This window comes from Geotrypetes seraphini, chromosome 3, assembly GCF_902459505.1.
Source record: "Geotrypetes seraphini chromosome 3, aGeoSer1.1, whole genome shotgun sequence".
NCBI lineage: Eukaryota > Metazoa > Chordata > Amphibia > Gymnophiona > Dermophiidae > Geotrypetes > Geotrypetes seraphini.
The window spans coordinates 284,884,682-284,906,994 of record NC_047086.1 but is presented as its reverse complement, the minus strand read 5'-3'; the positions used below and the strand labels follow the sequence as shown (position 1 = coordinate 284,906,994).

General features: G+C 47.3%; 1 protein-coding gene and 1 pseudogene across 1 annotated transcript in view; one reads left to right on the top strand and one right to left on the bottom strand.

Moving 5' to 3' along the window:
* Positions 1-1,553, bottom strand: part of MTIF2 (mitochondrial translational initiation factor 2) — a 117,417-nt gene extending 115,864 nt beyond the window's left edge. The window contains 1 exon segment of the mRNA XM_033936395.1: positions 312-1,553. Coding sequence (XP_033792286.1) covers positions 312-317 — 6 coding nt within the window. The 5' untranslated portion in view covers positions 318-1,553.
* Positions 1,554-3,579: 2,026 nt separating this feature from the next.
* LOC117356758 lies at positions 3,580-21,984 on the top strand (annotated as a pseudogene).
* Positions 21,985-22,313: the final 329 nt, after the last annotated feature.

The following is a 22,313-nucleotide window of genomic DNA, read 5'->3' as shown; positions in this document are numbered from 1 at the left end:
GTTACGTTTTAAAAGATTGAGGGCTGTACACGCCCGCACTCAAACGCTGCTTTTTCTTGCTGCAACTCTAAGCAGACTTACAGTAGAAAACGGGAAGAGGTGACAGATGGCTTGGGGAAATCCACTGCTTATTCCTAGGATAAGCAGCAAAAAATCTGTTTTACTACTTGGGATCTAGCTAGCTATTTGGGACCTGGGTTGGCCACAATTGGAAACATATGGCAATTCGTACGTTCTTAAGGCCCGCCCAGTGCAAAGTGGGCTGGAGAAGGAAGAGAGGAGGGGTATAGGCCAGAGGTTAGTTTATATACCTGCATCCCCGAGTCCTATGGGGCTTCCTGGAGACAATTCGCATGGATCTCGGCAGTGCGATTCACAGCGTTCCGTATCACCTATAAATAAATAAAAGCCAACAGCAGCTTCTAGCCCCAGAAGGAAAAGCCTAGGCTTTGTTTAGGCATTACATTAGGCCGAGCCGGGAACATGCCACTGGCGTCATCGTTTACGTCTCGCGCGCATGCGTTGAAAGCCGCAGGAGACCCGACAGATCCGGGGTTGCTCTGGAGCGGAGAGAAGTCACCAAATGATAACATTATTTAATTGAAAACGAGTGTCAGTTAATTTTATTAATTTCGTATGCTTTTGTTATATTTTATTACAAAAATTCAATAAAATATTTGTTTTAAAGGCTGATTAGAGTAAACCGGCAAGGAGTGTTAGGGGGGATCTTCTGAAGTAAACAACCATGTGTTACGATCGCGCATGCGCACCCATAATATTTAAAATATAAAAATGTTTTTTTTAGGTCATGGTATTTTTATTGACAAATATTTGTATATAAATAACAAACAATGGAGTAAAGGAAACTAGAACATAAACAAGAAAGGATTCATTACACAATGTCTGAAAATATAAGCCCTCTTTTACTAAACCGCAGTAGAAGTTTCTACCACAGCCTCGAACGCTAAATGATCCAACGCTTAGGTGTCTGAGACAATCTAGGTCCCTCCTCGGTTCATCCCAAGATGGAAGGGGAAGGCCCACCATTTTGAACAGAGGCCTGCCAGCCGAGAGTATGCATCCCTCCTGCCAGCCTTTGTTTTAAAAGTATGGGGAAGCGAGGGGTTTGGGGGGCGTGGGACCCCAGCAGCAGGAAGAAGTGGACATCCCTCCTGTCGTCCTTCAATTTAAAGGGGCAGGAGACACCGGCGACAGGAGGGAGTGGGCATCCCTCCTGCTGAAAGGGGGCATCACAGGACCATGGGGGGGGGAGAGAAAATCAGTAGGAGAGAACAAAGAAGCGGGGGTCATTTTAATCAGGGGGGGTCTGAGCTGTCAAGCCTTTCTTTACTGTCAGTGCCTCAGCCAATCAGTGCTTTGGCACTGACCGTAAAGTAAGCTCAGACCCTGCCGGAAAATTTTGCCCACAAATGTAATCACAATGAGGTTAAGGAATCACCCGGCGATGACAGAGAATCACCCAGACTGCTCGTTTTAATATTAATGAGCCCATTTTACTACCCTCAAATTTAATTTTTTGTTGGTTTCCCAATTTTATAATTTCAATTGGCCCAAAAATGAGGGTCCCGGTTTATATTCGGGTCAATGCCCCCTCCCAGAATTTTTTTTTATGGCCGCCACCACCAGGCTCTGCCCCCGCCTCCTTTCCTGCCCTAGCCTCATATGGTACCTCATCGTGGCAATCCGCGATGGAGGTGCAGCAGGCAGGAGCAAACTTTCCAAGTTCCTGCCCTGCTGCTAACTGGCTGCCGCGAGTTCCTTTGGCCACTGAGCGACACGAGCAGGAGCGCGATTTGGCACTGTTGCTCTGTACTGGGAGGCATCCTTACTGGCCCAGAACTTTCTCTCCGACGTCAGAACTGACATCGGGTGGCGAAGGTTGGTCGGCCCGGTACTTCAGCATCCTCTTTATGGGGAAGGGAAGCAGGTTGGGCACCCCTGCAATAACTAGCTGAGCCGCAAGCCGCACTCAAGTGGCTAAAGAGCTGCAGTTTGCCGACCACTGCACTAGGACAAGGAGGCCATGGAGACCACAGTGACCGCACCCCAAGGGATCTCTACAGAAACAGATGTTGCTGAACATATTTTTGCTGAGTCCTATTTATTTATTTAATTTTCTAGACCATTCTCCCAAGGGAGCTGAGAATGGTTTACACAAATTTATTCAGGCACTCAAGCATTTTTTCCATCTGTCCTGGCATGCTCACAATCTATCTAATGTACTTGGGGCAATGGGGGGATTAAGTGACTTGCCCAGGATTACAAGGAGCAGCGGGGATTTGAACCCACAACCTTAGGGTGCTGAGGCTATAGCTTTAACCACTGTGCCACACTCTCCCCTTATTTATTATATCTATAGTGCTACCAGATGCATGCAGTCCTGTACATTAAACACACAAGAGACTGTCCCTGCTTGAAAGAACTTACAATCTACGATTATAACAGACACACAGGACAGAAAGGGTAAATCTATACACACTGCTCAGGTAGGGAATTAGAAGGGAACTATACAGGGAATGACAAGCAGATATGGGTGCATTACAAGTAGAGAATGACACGGGGACAAATTTTTCCCCTACCCACGGAAACTCATTTTCCCGTTCCTATGAGGTTTTTTTTTTCCTGACTCTGCAAGCTCTGTTCTCATCTGCACAAGCCTCTAACACTTTAAAATCATAAAGTGTTCAAGGCTCATGTGGTTAAGGCACAGCTTACAGGAATGGAGCAGGGATTGCAACAAAACTCACAGGTACGGGATAGGGAATTTGAGTTCCTGCAGGGACGGGGAAAAACTTATCCCTGTGTCATTCTCTAATTACAAGTTGGTTGGGTTAGGACTTAATGTAGCTTCAAAAAAAAGTGTGTGGGGGGGTGATAGAACTTGATCTTGTGACCCTCTTGGATAAGGTCTAGAGCCCATGCCTCTCAGAATGCCGACAGTCTCCTGCCAATCTGCAGGAGTGCGGTTGCTGTTCTTGTGTCATTGGTTTTCTTGGAGGCAGTGTTGCTGCGAGACCCGGAGGGCTGCTGGTGTTTGGAGTTTCCAAATCTCTGCCTGGATTCCAAAGATCTCGGAGAAGCCTGCGTAGTAATGGTGGAAATGTTGTGAAGGACAAAAATTGCCTCTGCCTCCCCTGGTGGGTTGGTGAGGTCTGTTGTCTGGTAGACTTATGCTGGCAATCTGCCACACTGGCCATGAGGTTGTCTAAGCCTTTTCCAAATAGCATCTGACCATTAAAAGGGCAGTCTGCTTAAAGTAGACTTCAGATGCAGTAGGGGATGCTATCAGCTAAAGGTAGGGGCCAATGATGTAGCAAGGGGGAGGGGGGAGTGCAGTCCGCCCAGTGCAGTGTCTTGGTAGGCACCTCGCAACCTCCTTTCCCCGTTCCCCACCCTCATACCTTTTAAAATCTTCATCAGCGCAACTAAGGCCTGGCTCCCTCTGAGATCACTTCTGGGTCGCAGGGCCAGGAAGTGATGCCAGAGGGAAAGCCAATGCTGGAGCGAGCAGCAAGCCGGAAAAGCTGCTCGTGCTAGCAAAGATTTAAAGAGGTACAGGGGTGGGAAGGGAATGAGTTGTGGCAGTGATAGGAGAGATGTGAGATTATCATTAAACATGGCAAACTATAAGGGTTAAGCTTTTCTGCTTTTCGCAGGGCTAATCTGCAAGTCACTGAAATTACAGCTTTACAATGCAGATAGACAGTGATGTTCTTCTTGAGCAGGAAGCCAGGATTGCGCCTCCGGCCAAGCTACCACTTCCTACTTGGACAGGGAAGAGAACAACAACAAACAAGGTCTTCAGAGGAGGGGAGGAACAGCTGCTAGTGGAGAAACTGGCGTAGAGGAAGGGGCGGAAAGAAAAGTGCAGGCGGCAGCATGGCGAACAGGGAACTACGACAGGAGCTAGAGGAGTATCTGCAAGCTATGAATATTCCCGTCGTGTGTGTGGAGCACCCTGAGGTAAGGGGCGGGGCGGGGAGAGCATAGCCGAAGGCTCAGGCTCTACGCTCTTTAGCGTTGCATATCTCTGGCAGCGCTCTAGAAATAATAGTAGCAGAAGTAGAGTGAGACTTGTCCACGTGGTGCTTTCCGACGCCGGAAAGGAAAATCCTGAGCAGCACAGTGTCCGCGATTATCTTCTGACCCGGCAGATGTGGGTAAACCCCGGATGCTTTTCTTTCTCGGGGATGTTGTCTGTATTATCCCAATTTCCAAAGCAAGAGAAATAAGTAAATAAATAAGGTCTCCACATTTTACCTCCTCCCCGACCCTAATAAGATAAAGCCTCTGGCTCTGATGCCATCCCTCGGCTGCATTCAGAGGAGCCTTCCAGGTCATGATTCTTTCTGGCAAGGCTGCGCGCAAGAAACAGGGGGGGGGGGGGTCGGCTCTGTTGTCCTGCGATAAGTGCACTGAGGCTAATGCCCTTGCTTTGTCGGTGCAGCTTCCTGTCAGTGGTGGTTGTGTCTACCAACTGCAGAGCTCGGGAAGGGAGTTAAGGGGCATGGAAACACGTGCAGGATCCAGACACTAGAATCACTATCAAGCTATCTGTCCTGGACAACCTGCTAGTATAGGGGAGGCTGAATGTTTTCTAAGAAAGATGGCTCAATGTAACCCCAACCAATGAGTTTTGCAAATAGTCCACTTAGGATCCACTCTTAATTGGTAACTAAGACCTCAAAATTATCCTCCATGGGTGTAATTTCTCAGTGTCTGGAAGGAACAAGTTCTTTCAGCCTGTGTGGTCAAGCCTGTCCTATTAGGGCAGGAATTCTATTCCAGGTACTTTCTTGTAATCAAGAAGATGGGGGATTTTTGTCTCACCATAGACCTAAGGGCCCCAAACAAATATTGTATCTGATCAAAGTAAAGTTCAGGATGATTTCCCTGACTACTCTTCATCCCATAATTCAGGAAAATGATTGGCTATGCTCTCGAGACTTAAAGGATGCATATACCTACATCCAGATACTTCCCTGCTACTGGAGAACCTCAGATTCTTAGTAGGAAAGCATTGCAAATACTGCATCCTGCCATTTGGCCTTGTGTCCGCACCGAGGGTATTTACAAAATGTCTTGCAGTCAGGGTAGGATTAACCAATAGGCCAAGTAGGCACGTGCCTAGGGCCTGAAATGGTCAGGGGGTCCCAATGAAGGAGGGCATCAACATTGTTTTTTCCAAACAGCAATGGGCCCCCCCGATTGGCAATGTGGGCCCCACCCGATCGGCAATGCGGGCCCCCCCCCCCCATCGACGGAAAGTAAGACAAGCAAGCAATGCGAGTAAGAAAGGCAATGGGAACTAATTATGCAAGCGGTGCTACTTACCCAAAGCTTCCCTCTGACGCAGCTTCCTGTTTACGCCTGGACGCATGGTGGGGCGGGGCAGGGGGGCCCAGTGTACTTGTGTGCCTAGGGGCCCTCGACGAATTAATCCTGCCCTGCTTGCAGTAGTTGCAGCGTCGCTACACAGATTGAGAGTGTATGTGTTTCCCTACCTAGACGATTGTTTCAATATTACTTTTCACTGGATATGTCTTGGTGTTTCTCAAATGAGTTGTATTCTGTTTTCTGATTGGAAAAAAAACAAAAAACAGGCAGTTCCTGGGTTACGAACGTGGTACATTTTAAAAGCTGTTCTTAAGCTAGATTTGTATGTAAGTTGGAATATGACTTATGAGAGAATCTGTATGTATGTGTGAGAATGTGTATGTTCAATATAGTCTGTAAAAATTATAAAGAAACAGTCCTTAAAATAGTTTAGTTCAATATTTTTATTGATTTATTTATAAGAATAACAAGTAACAATAAACAGAATAAACAGGATGATCATCAGAAGTTAAATATTTATATACCGGTATATATATATATATATATTTTTTTTTTGAGGTTGGTAGAATTCCTTACACATCCAGGGGAGGGAAAGATATTTTGTTTATTAAAATAATTAATTATAATTACATAATTTGTCTTATTGTAGTAATTTGGTAAGGGGGGAGAAAATGATTGTTCTAAGTATAAATTGTATGTTTAATAATGCATTTTATGAAATATTTATGTTCAGATAATTGTATTGCATTGTCAAAGTTTAAAAATCAATAAAGATTTATATTAAAAAAAGAAGTTAAATATGTCCAAATTGAAGATCCTTCAAGAGGTTACTTGAGTTTCATTCAAGTGTCAATGGGAGACCATATAAGGCGACTAGATCCGGATGAAAGATAAAGTTTTTCAAAAATATACTGCTTTTACCAATAGGTGTAATCTAGTAGAGAAACGGATTTCCCTTAAAATAGTTTAAATAGGAGGTTTACACTTACTTTCGTCCCATTGACGTCTTGCATACCAGAAGGGGTATTCGTTGGATGATGATGGATAGATGGCTACTGTTGAAGATGAGCTTGCTGGAGAATCAGGGTTTACTGGATTTGATTTTTAAACTAAAGCATCAAGGGAGGATTGCACAGACCAATCTTTCCCAATCTCACTCCCCAAACACTCTCTGCAACCACCAATTTTTCCCAATCTGTTTCACCCTCACCTGTGCCAGAACTTCCTCCTTCTGCATCTCTCAGGGGGAGGGGCGCAGCAATAGTAGCTGTGTGTGTGTGGGGGGGGGAAGGGGTTGGGCAGTGGCAGCTTTCGTTGGGGAGGGTGGACAGCAGCAGCAACCCTCCAGGGGCATGGGCAGTAGCAGCATTGCCAGCTCTCTGGGAAGTGGGCAGCAGTGGCCACCTCTATTCTCAAGGGGGGGGGCCTTGTCAACAGCCGTTCTCTGTGTGCGGGCAGCGGCAGCTCTCCAGGGGAAGGGGGGGGCAGCTGTTTCTCCAATGTTGTCTTTAGTCAGAGGAAGTATTGGAACTCTTTTTATATGAGGAAAGACTAAAAAAGTTAGGGTTCTTCAGCTTAGAAAATAGACTGCTGAGGGGGAGAAATGATTGAAATCTACAAAATCCTAAGTGGTGAGGATGGGTAGAAGTGGATTAATTTTTCACGCCATGAAAAATTACAAAAACTAGGTGACACTCGATGAAGTGAAAGGGAAATACTTTTTAAAATAATGGGAGGAAATATTTTTCTCACTCAAAGAATAGTTAAGCTCTGGACCGCATTGCCAGAGATTGTAGTAGAGCGGATAGCGTAGCAGGTTTTAAGAAAGAACATAAGAATAGCCTTACTGGGTCAGACCAATGGTCCATCAAGCCCAGTAGCCCATTCTCACGGAGGCCCTAATACCTGGCCAAAACCCAAGGAGTAGCAACATTCCATGCTACCGATCCAGGGCAAGCAGTGGCTTCCCCCATGTCTTTCTCAATAACAGACTATGGACTTTTCCTCCAGGAAATTGTTCAACCCTTTCTTAAAACCAGCTATGCTATTCGCTCTTACCACAACCTCTGGCAATGCATTCCAGAGCTTAACTATTCTCTGAGTGAAAAATATTTCCTCTTATTGGTTTTAAAAGTATTTCCCTGTAACTTCATTGAGTATCCACTAGTCTTTGTAATTTTTGACAAAAAAACCGATCTACTTATACCTGTTCTACTCCACTCAGGATTTTGTAGACTTTAATCATATCTCCCCTCAGCTGTCTCTTTTTCAAGCTGAAGAGCCCTAACCTTTTTAGTCGTTCTTCATACGAGATGAATTCCATAACCTATATCATCTTGGTCGCTTTTCTTTGAACCTTTAGTATTGTTGCTATATCTTTCTTGCAATAAGGAGACCAGAATTGAACGCAATACTCCAGATGCGGTCACACCATGGAGCGATACAGGGGCATTATAACATTCTCTTGTTAACCATACATTTTTAAAAATAATTCCTAGCATCCTGTTTGGTTTTTTGGCCACCACTGCACATTGGATGAAAGGTTTTATTGTATTGTCTACGATGACACCCAGATCCTTTTCTTGGGTGCTAATCCCCAAGGTGGACCCTAGCATCTGGTATCTGTGATTTGGGTTGTTCTTCCCAATGTGCATTGTTAGCCCAGCCGTACATTGCTAGCGGTCAGCATTTTCTGTTGGCCTTACCAATGTCAGCAAAGGCCTATGGGAGATCATATCAGTTATATCTGATCTTGGGGTATGTCAGTGCAGACAGCCTCAGAATGCCTAATTTACATATAAAGCATCAGTGATTAAAAGTAACAAAAGACCTTGAGCTAAGATGTGTTAATGTCTGTGCTTAAGATACATACTAGCCCCAGCTGCATGATCTGGCACAGATAGGGTTAATCAGAAACCATTGTCAGAGTGATACTGGAATTTAACAGTAACTCCAGTTTATGAGGGACAGTTTCTCCCTCTTTTCTTCTCCAGTCTCTCATGCCCCACTCACTTTATTTACCATTGTTTCAAACAGTTTACAAAAGGGGTACTTAACATCAATAGATTCTATTTATCCCAGGACAAGCAGGCATGATATTCTCACATGTGGGTGACGTCGTCTACGGAGCCCCGATGCGGAAGCATTTTCAAGCAAACTTGATTGAAGATTTAAGTTTGCTCTGCTGCTCCACGCATGCGTGCCTTCCTGCTCCACTAGGGGGTGCATCCCCTCGTGGTCTCCAGTTCAAAATTTTCCGCGAGCCTAGAAGCCGTGTTTCTCAGGCTCTGCCCCAACTGCCTTCTAGCACCGCAATTTTTTTCTTGTTTTTTCTCGATTAAGTCGCTGTGCGCGAATTCCTTACAACTTTACTTGATTCCTGCTTCGTTTTCGACGACCCGGAGGCTTCCGGGTCCCCGTGGCCGCGTGGCTAATCGAGCCGCGGCCACTTTCGATTTAATGTCCCGGCCTTTGACCGGCTTTAAAAAGTGCACCCGGTGCGAGCGGCTTCTTTCTCTCACAGATCCGCATCGCCGGTGCATCCTCTGTCTGGGGGCAGCTCATCCAACCGACTCCTGCCCCCAGTGCGCTAATTTCCAAAACAGGGCCCTCCGCCGAAGAAAAGCCCGCATGGCGGACCTCTTCACTCCGGACCAACCCTCCACCTCGGCCTCGAGGTCGGCCTCGGCCCCGGCCTTGACCTCGACCCCTGATACCTCGGCATCGCCTCGAGACTCGACCCCGAAGTCCTCGGGACAACAGAAAGCCTCGGCCCCGGGTAAGTCCCCTCTTCAGGTTCTGTAACAGCGAAGAAGCCAACCTCGGGGACAACGTCGACGCATGGCGGAAGCCCCATGCTTACAGCGACTAAGCCCTCCAAGCCTTCGGGCCGTGCCTCCAGCACACGGGAATACTCTGATACGAGGTCGCCCCAGGTGGAGTGCACCGAGGCAGTGGACATGCCTTCGATGCTGTCCGTGCCCGTCTTCCAGGACCTACTCCGAGCGATGATCACGTCGGAGCTGTCCACTGCAATGGCCCAGTTTCAATCGGCCTCGACCTCGAACGTGCCAGACCAGCCTGAGCCTCGCACCGATCAACCTCGAGGAAAGGTGCGCAATCCTCGCCGCATCCCATCCTCCTCAGACTCCTCGCCGAGGCGCCCGAGACGTTCCCCCTCCGCAGACCGCCGAGGGGCAAAACGTCGGGCTAAAACGACAGAAACCTCGAACCGCCGTACCTCCAAGAAGGCCCGAGGTTCACCAACTCTACGAGGCCGTTCTCCCACACCTCGTACGGGACCACTAAGGGTGGCTGAGTTATCACTCTCCAACCCGCGCATCCTCCGAACTCCCCCTTGGACGTATTCTCCGAGGGAATCCGGATCGAGGTCACCGATCCAATATCGATTGGTACCCCTAACTCCGGCATCGTCTCCGAGGGGCCCCTCGAGACGCCGAAGATCGACAACCCCGGAACACTCTCACAGTGCTTCCCCAGTCTCGGAGCATGGATCGGAACATGAACCTCGATACTCGAGGGAAGCCTCCCTATCCTTCTCCACCCGACGAAGGTCTCGTTCCCCGACCCCGCACGGGGCCCCGGGGACATCCCGTCCATCCTTCACTCGCTTCGTCCAAGACATGGGCCACGCATTGGACTTAGACCTCCAGTCCGACTCCAGATACTCTAAGGAGTACCTGGCGGAGCTGGATATGCCATCACTGCCCAGAGAGTCCCTCCGCTTACCACCTAACCCGGTACTCCAACAGGCCTTCTTCAGGAACCTGGAGACCCCCTACATGGTCACGGCCGTACCCTCCAAAATGGAGGCCAAGTACCGCACAGTACCTTACCCGGGATTCGAGCAACCACAGCTCTCCCACCAATCGCTGCTAGTAGAATCCTCCTTGAAAAAGGCTCACCCGTCCCGGGTCTCAGCAGCGGTCCCCCCAGGCCGAGAAGGCCGAACCCTGGACAAGTTCGGCAGGAGACTATACCAAAACGCAATGATGGCCTCTAGGGTGCAAAGCTACACTTTCACCTTCACATCCTACCTCAAACACCTCATTGGACTACTGAGAGCCTTTGAGACTGACCTACCGGCCTCCCGGCAAGGAATGTTCGGCCTGCTTTTAGAGTCCCTCTCCAACCTGCGCCTTCATCTATTCCATGCGGCCTACGATGGCTTCGAACTCTCCTCCAGAGAAGCAGCCTTCGCTATCGCCATGCGCCGACTAGCTTGGCTGCGCCTGGTCGATATGGACCCCAACTTACAGGACCGGTTGGCTAACCTCCCCTGCGTGGGAAAGGAATTGTTCGATGACACTATCGAGGCGGCTACAAAACGCCTCTCCGAACATGAACGCTCGTTTGCCTCCCTTGTCCGGCAAAAGCCCAAACCGCCAGCGGCCAGGCCGTATAGGGCCCCTCCGCGCCGCTACCCACAAAAGTCCACCCCTGCTTTCTCGCGGCCCCCACCCAGGCGTCCGCAAGCCCACCACAGGGCCATGCCCAAGTCCCAACCGCCTGCGACCACTAAACCATCCCCGTCATTTTGACGGGGCATGCGGAAGGGGGTGGGCCCCCTCCGCCATAGTCCCAGGCCTCCTTCCCATCGGGGGTCGACTCAAAGCCTTTTACCCTCGCTGGGAACAAGTCACGTCGGACGCATGGGTCCTTGGCGTGATCTCATCAGGGTACTCTCTCAACTTTCGGGCCATTCCCCCGGACAACCCCCCAAGGAATTGCCCTCCCAACCGGACTCAGCTATCCCTACTCCTCTCCGAAGCTCGAGACCTGCTTCGCCTGAGAGCAGTGGAGAAGGTTCCCCCCGACCAACGGGGGAAGGGCTTCTACTCCCGTTACTTCCTGGTACCGAAAAAAACGGGAGACCTACGCCCAATACTAGACTTGAGACGCCTCAACAAATTCCTGGTACGGGAAAAGTTTCGGATGCTCTCACTACCGACACTTTACCCCCTGATCGACGAGGGCGACTGGCTCTGCTCCCTCGATCTCAAGGAGGCGTACACACATGTCCCAGTGCACCCCGCTCACCGCAAGTTCTTGCGCTTCCAGGTAGGGGACTGGCACCTACAATACCGAGTCCTCCCCTTCGGACTAGCATCATCACCTCGGGTCTTCACCAAGTGCCTCGTGGTGGTAGCAGCAACCTTACGTTCCCAGGGCCTCCAGGTATTCCCCTACCTGGACGACTGGCTAATCAAAGCCCCGTCCAGGGAAGGGGCTATCTCAGCGACCCAACAGACTATTACCTACCTACAAAGTCTGGGGTTCGAAATAAACTTCCCAAAATCTCAACTACGCCCCTCGCAGTCCCTACAGTTCATCGGGGCCACGCTGGACACGGTTCGCCTCCGTTCCTTCCTCCCCCCTCCGCGCCGGGAGGCGCTAGTAAGTCTGAGCCGAAGGATCTCCCTGCTGACCTCGGTATCAGCTCGACAGATGATGACCCTCCTGGGCAACATGGCCTCCACCGTCCATGTCACACCCTTCGCCCGCCTCCATCTGAGAATCCCTCAATGGACCCTGGCGTCTCAATGGCGTCAAGACCGGGACCCGATCGACCGCTCCGTGACAGTGACTCCTTCATTGCAACGATCGCTCCGCTGGTGGGGCGACTCTTCAAATCTTTCCAAAGGTTTGCTCTTCCTCACCCCACCCCACAGCAAGGTACTCTCCACGGACTCGTCGGAGTACGCTTGGGGAGCCCATCTGGACGGCCTACGCACCCAAGGAATGTGGTCAGCACAAGACCGTCGCTGCCACATCAACGTGCTAGAACTTCGGGCCATCTATCTCGCAGCTGTAGCCTTCCAACATCTGCTCCACGACCGAGTGGTTCTCATCCGAACCGACAACCAGGTAGCGATGTACTACGTAAACAAACAAGGGGGGACAGGGTCTTGGCCCCTCTGTCGGGAAGCCCTGCGCCTCTGGAAATGGGCAATCTCCAACAACACCTTCCTCCGAGCGGTGTACATACAAGGAGAACAAAACTGCCTGGCGGACAGACTCAGCCGCCTCCTCCAGCCACACGAGTGGTCACTACACTCTCAGACCCTACGAGGGGTGTTCGAACAGTGGGGGACACCTCAAATAGACCTGTTCGCGTCCCCTCACAACCACAAGCTGCCTCTCTTCTGCTCCCGGATATACTCCCCGGACCGGCTCGAGGCCGACGCCTTCCTCCTCGACTGGGAGGGAAGGTTCCTGTACGCGTTCCCGCCGTTTCCTCTAATACTGCGGACGCTTGTCCACCTGAAAACAGTACAAGCCACCCTGATCCTGATTGCCCCTCGCTGGCCTCGCCAGCCGTGGTTTTCCCTTCTACTTCAACTCAGTGTCAGAGATCCACTGCCTCTGCCTCTGTTTCCCTCTCTACTATCACAGGGTCAGGGTTCACTGTTACATCCCAATCTTCAATCTCTTCATCTGAATGCTTGGTTTCTCTCCCCCTGACTGCTCTCCCCGTGTCTCAATCAGTCAAGGAGATATTGGAGGCCTCTAGAAAAACCTCGACGAGAACCTGCTACTCCCAAAAGTGGACCAGATTCTCAACCTGGTGCTCCTCCCACAGCCAGGACCCGGTGTCGGCCCCCGTCCCCCTGGTCCTTGACTATCTACTTCAACTATCTCACTCCGGCCTAAAGACCAACTCCATTCGAGTACACCTCAGTGCGATTGTGGCCTTTCATCAGTCCCTGGAAGGGAAAGCCCTCTCGCTCCATCCCTTAGTCACTCGCTTCATGAAGGGTCTGCTGAACGTCCACCCCCCTCTCAAACCTCCCCCGGTGGTTTGGGACCTTAACGTGGTTCTGGCTCAACTAATGAAACCCCCATTTGAGCCACTAGACAAATGCCATCCAAAATTCCTCACTTGGAAGGTAATTTTCTTACTCGCGCTCACGTCCGCATGGCGGATTAGTGAGCTACAAGCGCTGGTAGCGGACCCACCCTTCACAGTATTCCATCACGACAAGGTGGTACTCCGCACCCATCCAAAGTTCCTACCTAAAGTAGTGTCTGATTTCCATCTCAATCAGTCCATCGTCCTACCCGTGTTTTTTCCCAAGCCCCACTCTCACCCCGGAGAAGTGGCGCTCCACACTCTTGACTGCAAAAGAGCGTTGGCCTTTTACCTCCAACGCACTCAGCCACACCGGAAAGTCCCACAACTGTTTCTGTCCTTCGACCCAAACCGGTTAGGCCACCCAGTTTCCAAACGCACCTTGTCCAACTGGTTGGCCGATTGCATCTCCTTTTGCTACGCTCAGGCTGGTCTCGCGCTGCATGGTCGAGTAACGGGACACAAAGTCCGAGCGATGGCAGCCTCCGTAGCGTTCCTCAGGTCCACACCTATCGAGGAAATCTGCAAGGCTGCCACGTGGTCTTCGGTTCATACCTTCACCTCCCACTACTGTCTGGACTCCCTGTCCAGAAGCGATGGCCGGTTCGGCCAATCGGTATTGCGAAATCTATTTGCTTAAATTGCCAACTTCCCTCCATCCCTCTTCAGTAAGCTTGGAGGTCACCCACATGTGAGAATATCATGCCTGCTTGTCCTGGGATAAAGCACAGTTACTTACCGTAACAGGTGTTATCCAGGGACAGCAGGCATATATTCTCACAACCCGCCCACCTCCCCAAGGTTGGCTTCTTGGCTAGTTAAGTGAACTGGAGACCACGAGGGGATGCACCCCCTAGTGGAGCAGGAAGGCACGCATGCGTGGAGCAGCAGAGCAAACTTAAAATCTTCAATCAAGTTTGCTTGAAAATGCTTCCGCATCGGGGCTCCGTAGACAACGTCACCCACATGTGAGAATATATGCCTGCTGTCCCTGGATAACACCTGTTACGGTAAGTAACTGTGCTTTTTAGAACAGGTCTCAAACTTATAAATACGAGATGAAATCCTTTTTCCTCTGGCTCATCTCCTGGTCTTCTCACAGACACACATTAATGCAGATAAACTGTTCTCTCTCTCTCTCAAACACACCAGCAGTCTCTGAATCCACTCTGTAAAGCTTATTCCAGTTTCTTTCTGTACATCTGTAACCCAGCATATGCTTGATGTATCTTTCAAAACATTGCCTTTCTGTAATATTAAGCCTATTTCTACACAATATATTCTTTATGCGATCAATCTTGGCTGTCCTTGTCACTGATTTCACTTCCTACTGAATCTTCTATAAGGGTATTGAATCCAGGACCAGGCACAGTGTAAGGCCGCCACATTATGTAATTGGGGCTTGTTTGCTTCAACATTACCCCTCCAAAACCTTACATTTTGGGTGGGGGCTCATCCTTTGCATTTGTCCTCATTAAATTTCATCTGCCACTTGGACGCCAGGTCTTCCAATTTCCTAAGGTCTGCTTGCAATTTTTCACAATCCACATGTGTTTTAACAACTTTGAACAGTTTAGTGCCTGCAAATTTAATCACCTCACTCATTGTTACAATTTGCAGATCACTTATAAATAAGTTAAATAGCACCAGTCCCTGTACAGATTAGAGAGCTGCATGGGGACGACGGGAATCCCGCGGGTTCCCCCTTCAGGTCGCGGGGATCCCGTGGGGACGCCTCCGAGGGTTGCGGGGTTGGATGCAGGCTCGTCTTCTCCCTACCTGCCCTGCCGCAGCACACAGCCGATTGGAACGGAAGTCTTCCACGATATCAGCGCTGACGTCAGAGGGAGGGCTTAAGCAAAGCCCTCCCTCCCTCCGACATCAGCGCTGACATCGGGAAAACTTCCGTTCCGATCGGCTGTGTGCTGCGAACAGCAGTGGCGTACCAAGGGGGGCAGGGAGGGCGGTCCGCCCCCAGTGCAGCCATAGGGGGGATGCACAACCGGCCAGGTCCCCTTATCTTTGTGGCGCTTCCTCCGACCGACCGACAAAAGGCCTGGTCTGACAAACCTCCCTGCCCTGTAGCCGCGAATCTAAATTACTTTCTTACAGCAGCTTCAATACTCCAGCTGCTGTAAGAAGGTAATTTAGATTTGCGGCTACAGGGCAGGGAGGTTTGTCGGACCAGGCCTGTTCTGTTGTCAGTCGGGAGGGGAAGCGCCACAAAGGTAAGGGGCAGGGAGGGAGAAAGGGAGGAAAGGTGGAGTGGAGAGGAAAAGACGCTTACGGTAAAACTGAGGGGTGAGAAGGACGTTGAAAGCACTGGGGAAGACAAAGGGGTGGAGAAGGACGCTGAAAGAACATGGGGAAGACAGAGGGGTGGAGAAGGACACTGAAAAGACATGGGGAAGACAGAGGGGTGGAGAAGGACGCTGAAAGGACATGGGGAAGACGGGGGGGAGGACGCTGAAAAGACATGGGGAAGACGGAGGGGGAGAAGGACGCTGACAGGAAATGGAGAAGAGAGAGTGGAGAGAAGACACTGGCAGGGAAGAAGACAGAGATGCCAGACTATGGGGGGAGCGGAGGGAAGAAGATGGGTGCCAAACCAATTTGGAAGGGGGGAGAAAGGGAGAGGCACAGTAACAGAGCAAATGGAAAACGCAGAGAGAAGAGAGATAGTGGATGGAAGGAATTGAATGAGAACATGAGGAAAGCAGAAACCAGGCAACAAAAGGTAGGAAAAAAGTTCTATTTTTTTTTTTTTGCTTTAGGATAAAGTAGTATATTAGTTGTGTTGATAAAAATTTATAAACATTAGAGGCTCTGGTAGAAACACGTTTACAAAGTATGTATTCTTCCCAATTAATATTTCCAAATTAATAAAGTCTTTTTGCTTATTTGTAAATGGGTTTCTACCAGAGCCTTTAATTCAGTAGCATAATTAAATGAAATAACTATTTCTGTAGTTTATAGGGACGGAGGGGATTCCTCGTGGGGACGGGTGGGACTTTGGCGGGGACGGGTGGGGTTTCTGTCCCCGCGCAACTCTGTAGTACAGTTCCCAGCAGAACCCCACTGTTTACTTTTATCCATTGAGAATAATGACCCTACCCTCTGTTTTCTATCCAATAACCAATTCCTAATCCACAACTGAACTTTTCCACCTAGCCCATGATTCTGTATCAGGAGCCTCTCAGGAGGAACTTTATCAAAAGCTTTCTGAAAATCTAGATACACCACATCAACCGGCTCACCTTTATCCACGTTTATTCACACCTTCAAAGAAGTCAAACAAATTGGTGAAGCAAGATCTCTCTTGGTTAAACCCATGCTGACTCTGTTTCAATAAATCATGCTTGTCTACGTGTTCCACAATTTTATTTTTTATAATTGTTTCCACCATTTTGCCCAGCACTGAAGTCAGGCTTACTGGTCTGTAATTTCCCAGATCTCCCCTAAACCCTTTTTTAAAAATTGGTGTAACACTGGCCACCCTCCAATCTTTCAAGTACTACAAACAATTTTAGCGACAGGTTACAGGTCACTAACAGCAAGTCAACAACTTAATGCTTGAGTTCTTTTAGTACCCTGGGATATATACCATCCAGTCCAGGTGATTTGTCACTTTTTAACTTGTCGATTTGGCTTAGTACATCTTCCATAGTGTTACTGAGAAAGACATGGGGAAGCCACTGCTTACCCTGGATCGGTTGCAAAGAAAGTTGCTACTCCTTGTGTTTTGGCCAGGTACTAGGGACCTAGATTGGCCACCGGGAGAATAGGCTACTGGGCTTGATGGACTATTGGTTTGACCCAGTAAGACTAATCTTATGTTCTTATGTTAACATGTTTGGTTCATAAGTATGGGTTGTATGCGAGTCAGACATTCGTATCTTGGGGACTACCTGAATCTAAATAAAAACCTAAAGTTTAAAAACCAAATAAGGTCCTCTTCTTCCCTCCCTCTCTAAAAACAAGCCCCCTTTTTCCCTTCCATCACCCAAAGAATAAGGCCCTTCTTCCCCCTTCCACCCCGTTCAGGTCTCAATTAAAAAAAAAAATCTGATACAAAAAAAAGAAAAATCCCTAATAATCAAAAAATTTTGTAGCCTCTGAAAAAGAAAACCCCTAACAATTAAAAATTTTTGTAGCCTATTAAAAAGAAAGTCATCCATCCAAACCCCAACTTCAGCTGATTCTGCTAAGCTCATAAAACAGACCCCAAAGTGGTTTGCCTTAGATCTACTATATTTTTTAGCCCAAACTGGCCTGGGGTAAAAAACATCCCTACTTGCCTCCACCCCTCAGTCTGGTTTGCAGATATACATGGGTGGAATAATAAAATGTTTGATTTGCTGATATTTTAACAGTGGTAAGAACATAAGAATTGCTATACTGGGACAGACCAAAGGTCCATCAAGCCTAGATTCCTGTTTCCAAAAGTGACCAACCCAGGTCCCAAGTAGCTAACTAGATCCCAAGTAGTAAAACAGATTTTATGCTGCTTAACCTAGGAATAAAGAGTGAATTTTCCCAAGCCATCTCAATAATGGCCTATGGCCTTTTCTCTTAGGAATTTTCCAAACCTTTTTTTAAATCTAGCTAAGCTAACTGATTTCACCACACTCTCTGGCAACGAATCCCAGAGTTTAATTACTCACTGTATGAAGAAATATTTTCTCTGGTTTGTTTTAAATTTACTACTTAGTAGGTTCATCGCATGTCCTCTAGTCCTAGTATTTTTGGAAACAGTGAACAAGTGATTCACATCTACCCTTTCCACGCCACTCATTATTTTATAGACCTCTATCATATCCCCCCCCCCCCGAGCCGTCTCTTCTCCAGGCTGAAAAGACCTAGCTATTTTAGCCTTTCCTCATAGGGAAGTAATCCCATCCCTTTTATCATTTTTGTTGCCCTTCTCTGTACCTTTTCTAATTCTGCTATATATATTTTTTCCTAACATTTCAAATTTACAATCATGAGTTATTCAGAGTAGTGAAGACACAGAATGATTGTGGAGACCTGCAACGTGACTAAACACGCTCGAGAAATGGACCGCGACATGCAAATGAGATTTAATGTGGATAAGTGTAAGGTGATACATGTCGGTAACAAAAATCTTATACACGAATACAGTATGTCGGTTTAGGTACTTGGAGAGACCCCTCCGGAAAGAGACTTGGGAGTGCTGGTCGAGACTTGATCTGGTACATTTGCTATGGCTATAATCTCCGAGGAAGAATGATACCTCGATTTGGAGACATGCTTCTTGGCAGCTTCAGAACCACTGCTGGAACAGACTGCTGCGCTACTGACCTGAGGAAGACAGCGATGAGAAGACGTGACAGATTTGATCGAGGACGAGGACTTCCCAAACGAGAAAGGTTTGATGAAGGTGAGGTAGAAGGCGGAAACCCCACAGAAGACTTGACCAGAGCTGAGGTTGAGGTCGAGACCAGGGCTAGTGGATCCATACTGCAGAAGATTTCTCCACTGGACCTGTGACCGGCCTGGACATAGGCAGAAAGATGGCCTCAGCAAAATCGAAACCTGCCGGCAAAAGAAATAAAATTAAAGTTGTTTTTTTTAAAATGAAAACAGGCAAAAAACACAGCGACCCTGAAACACGAGCCACAGTGAGAAAAGACACGATGTTTTAGAACTGAGTCTAGCGCAGAGCATCGAAAACACGACTTTTTGGCTCCGCGGAAAACTGAGAACTGAGGAGATGCACACCCTTGCGTGGGCGGGAAGGCACTGAGTTCTGTAAGCTGTCCGCTTCAGGGCTCCGTGGATGACATCACCCACATGTTGAGAATAGGCTGCCTGCTTGTCCTGGGATAATATAGTTTTCATTTGCTTGGCCGCATTAAGACTTCCAAAGCCTGTTGAAATCTAAGTAATTTAAAATTACTGGTCTTGGCCCAACGAGCAGTCCTAGCTCTAGATGAAATACAGTGAGCTCTCTCTATTTCAACATGACAACACCAACCTAAAACTGCTGGGAATAATGATAGACAACAGACTGCACCATGCAACTTCAAAATCAGCAAAATGGTTCAGAAGGCATTCACAATCATGCGCAACTTATGACAAGTCCGAAAATACATTCAACAACAAACAATTCAAACTCATAGTTCAAGCGCCAATCCTAGGACTTCCTGGACTACTGTAACATACTTTACCTGTCATGCCCCGCCAACATGCTAAAACAGTTACAAACAGTCCAAAATACAGCCCTAAAACTAATATACTCGCTGAAAAAATACAACATTACCTCAGCTTTCCAAGACTCACACTGGCTCCCAGTACAAGCACGCATACAACACAAATTCTACTGCACCCTATTCAAAGCCCTAAATGGAAATGGACCAAGCTATCTGAACAACCGCCTAATCTGGAAAAAACACATTCAGACCAAGGAGAACTCAAGCACACTTTACCCACCCCCCAATCAAAGGTATGCAAAGCAAAAAAATATTTGATGGTCTACTAGGCATCAAAGCAGCAAAAATAGGCCACCACCTCTCAAATCTGCTGACCACGACGCCCAGCTACAAAACATTCAGGAAAGAACTGAAAACCATACTATTCAAGAAATTTGTCAAATGATCTAACCAAACCGCATCGACCATTCCCAGATCCCGACGCATACTATAGCTATCAACCTTGTAATCTCCCTGGGAATGCCCAGGCTAATTTCTTGTTGTAAACTGCGGGATAAGAAGACATCAATGTAATGTAATGTAATTTGAGGGAAAGCAGCTTGGGTACATTTTCTTCTAGGAATTTAATTAAATTAATTCCCTCTGACCCTTCTGGCAATCCCAGTACCCGAACATTGTACCTTCTGCTCCTATTATTCAGGTCTTCAATTTCCTTCTCCAATCTGTTACCAGTCTTGTGCACCACTTTACAGATTCCAATACTTTCTTCTCCAACTGCTCAGTTCGGGTGTTACAGATCTGCAGCAGTAAGGACATATTAGCCACTTCCACCTGAACTGCCTTTAATTCAGTCCGATTTTCTTGTAACGTATCCTTTATTGATCTAAGTTCTGCCATTAGCAGATCAAAATGTTCACTGGCAGCCTGAGGCAGTGGGATCTTTGATAAGAGTAGGCAGATCATGTTTTGTCCTTTTCGCAGCAAATGCCGTATCTAATTTTGTCTGTCTTCCAGATGCCATTCAATCAGCAAGAAATAAAACCACTTTAAAGGTTTTAAATACTGAAAATACACTATAAAGGGCACTTCATGGAGGAGCTCAGAGACTATCCTTCCATTCCATCCTGCAGCCAAGCCATGTTCCCCCCTCCCCCCTGCAAGTTCATTTTTCTATTCTATCAGCACTCTGGTATGTATACTGTCTGGTTCATAGTGATTTGCTTCTGTTCAAGTTGTCAAAGTGACCCATTACATTATCCAGCGTTACAGAGATTTGTTTGAGTTTCTCCAAATTCATCAGAAATGAATATAATTTCTGGCACTGGGTAACTTCCTCACATCTTCCTTGATGAGGACTGAGGCAAAGAATTAAGTTAATCACTCCGCTATGGCCTTGTCTTCCCTGAGAGCCCCTTTATCCCTCGGTCGCCTAGCGGTCTGATTCTTTTCGAGGCTTCTTGCTTTTAAATATACCTAATAAAGTTTTTACTGTGTGTTTTTGCTTACAGCACAATCTTCTTTTCAAGTTCTGTCTTTACCTTATTAGCGCCTTGCATTTGGCTTGTCATTCCTTGTGCTGTTTACAATTATTTTCAGTCAGATCCTTCTTCCACTTTCTGAAAGATTCTCTTTTAACTCATAGCTTCCTTCACCTCACTTTTTAACCACACCAGCAGCCGTTGATCTTCCTTCTTTCTTTTTAAAAACATGGAATATATCTAGTCTGGGCTTCCAGGATAGTATTTTTGAATAATATTCATAACTGAAGTATATTTTGACCTTTGCAGCTGCACTTTTAGTTTCTTTATACCATTCTCATCATGTTATCATACTCACCTAAAGTTAAGTGCTGTTGTATTGGGTTTTCATGTGAGAACTTATTCCAGGGATTATTTCATATCTGATCATGTGCTCACTGTCATTAAGCAGCCCCATATGATCCACGTGCTTGTGATTTTGCCTAAATAGGTGACAATTCTTGTCTATTAACCTTGTATTTTTCTCTGTGCTTGTGTGTACTATGATCTTAATAAAATTAGTTAAGGTCATAATCTTTTTTTTTTTAAGGTTTTCACAGTTGAAGAAATGATGCCTTATGTTGAACACTTGAAAGGGGCTCACAGTAAAAACCTATTTTTAAAAGATAAGAAGAAGAAAGATTTCTGGTTGGTAACAGTTCTTCATGACAGACAAGTTAATCATGGGGGATCTTGCGAAGAAGTTGAATGTAGGAAGTGGAAACCTGAGGTTTGCCGTATGAAGCTGCACATGCTAGAAAAGCTCCAAGTTGCCCAAGGCTGTGTAACACCCCCTTGCCCTGTTCTGTGATAAGGGAAGTGTGAAATTTGTACTTGATTCTGGGTTTTTGAGGGTGGCCATGAAAAAGTCTATTTCCACCCAATGACAATTCTGCAACCATGGGCTTGAAGCCAGATGACTTCCTGACCTTTGTGAAGAAAACTGGGCATGAACCTATAATATTAAAATTTGATTAAAACTTTTAGATCCATCATACAGAGTGATTCCAATCTGTGCAAATGTTATTTTCATAGATGAAAATAAAAGTTACCTAACAATACATATGGAAGGTGAAACCTTTTAATTGGAGTAACTATTTCTTGAATAGCTTTGGAGAATTGACACAATTTCCTTCAGTTCCAAAATAGAATCTTTGTTTAGTAAGACAAAAAATAATACTGTGAACAAGAGACTCCCTGCCTTAGGCTGCAAGTTGATTTTTTAAAATTGGCTGACAGTGCACAAAGGAAGGGAAAGCCCCATACATACTTCCCTCTTTGCTGCTGCTAAAAAGCACCCACGCTTTTAACACATGATGGAGTAATAGCTAAAGCCCAGAATTCTATAAACGGCACTGTTATTGGCAGTTACCTTAAAAATGGCGCCGAATG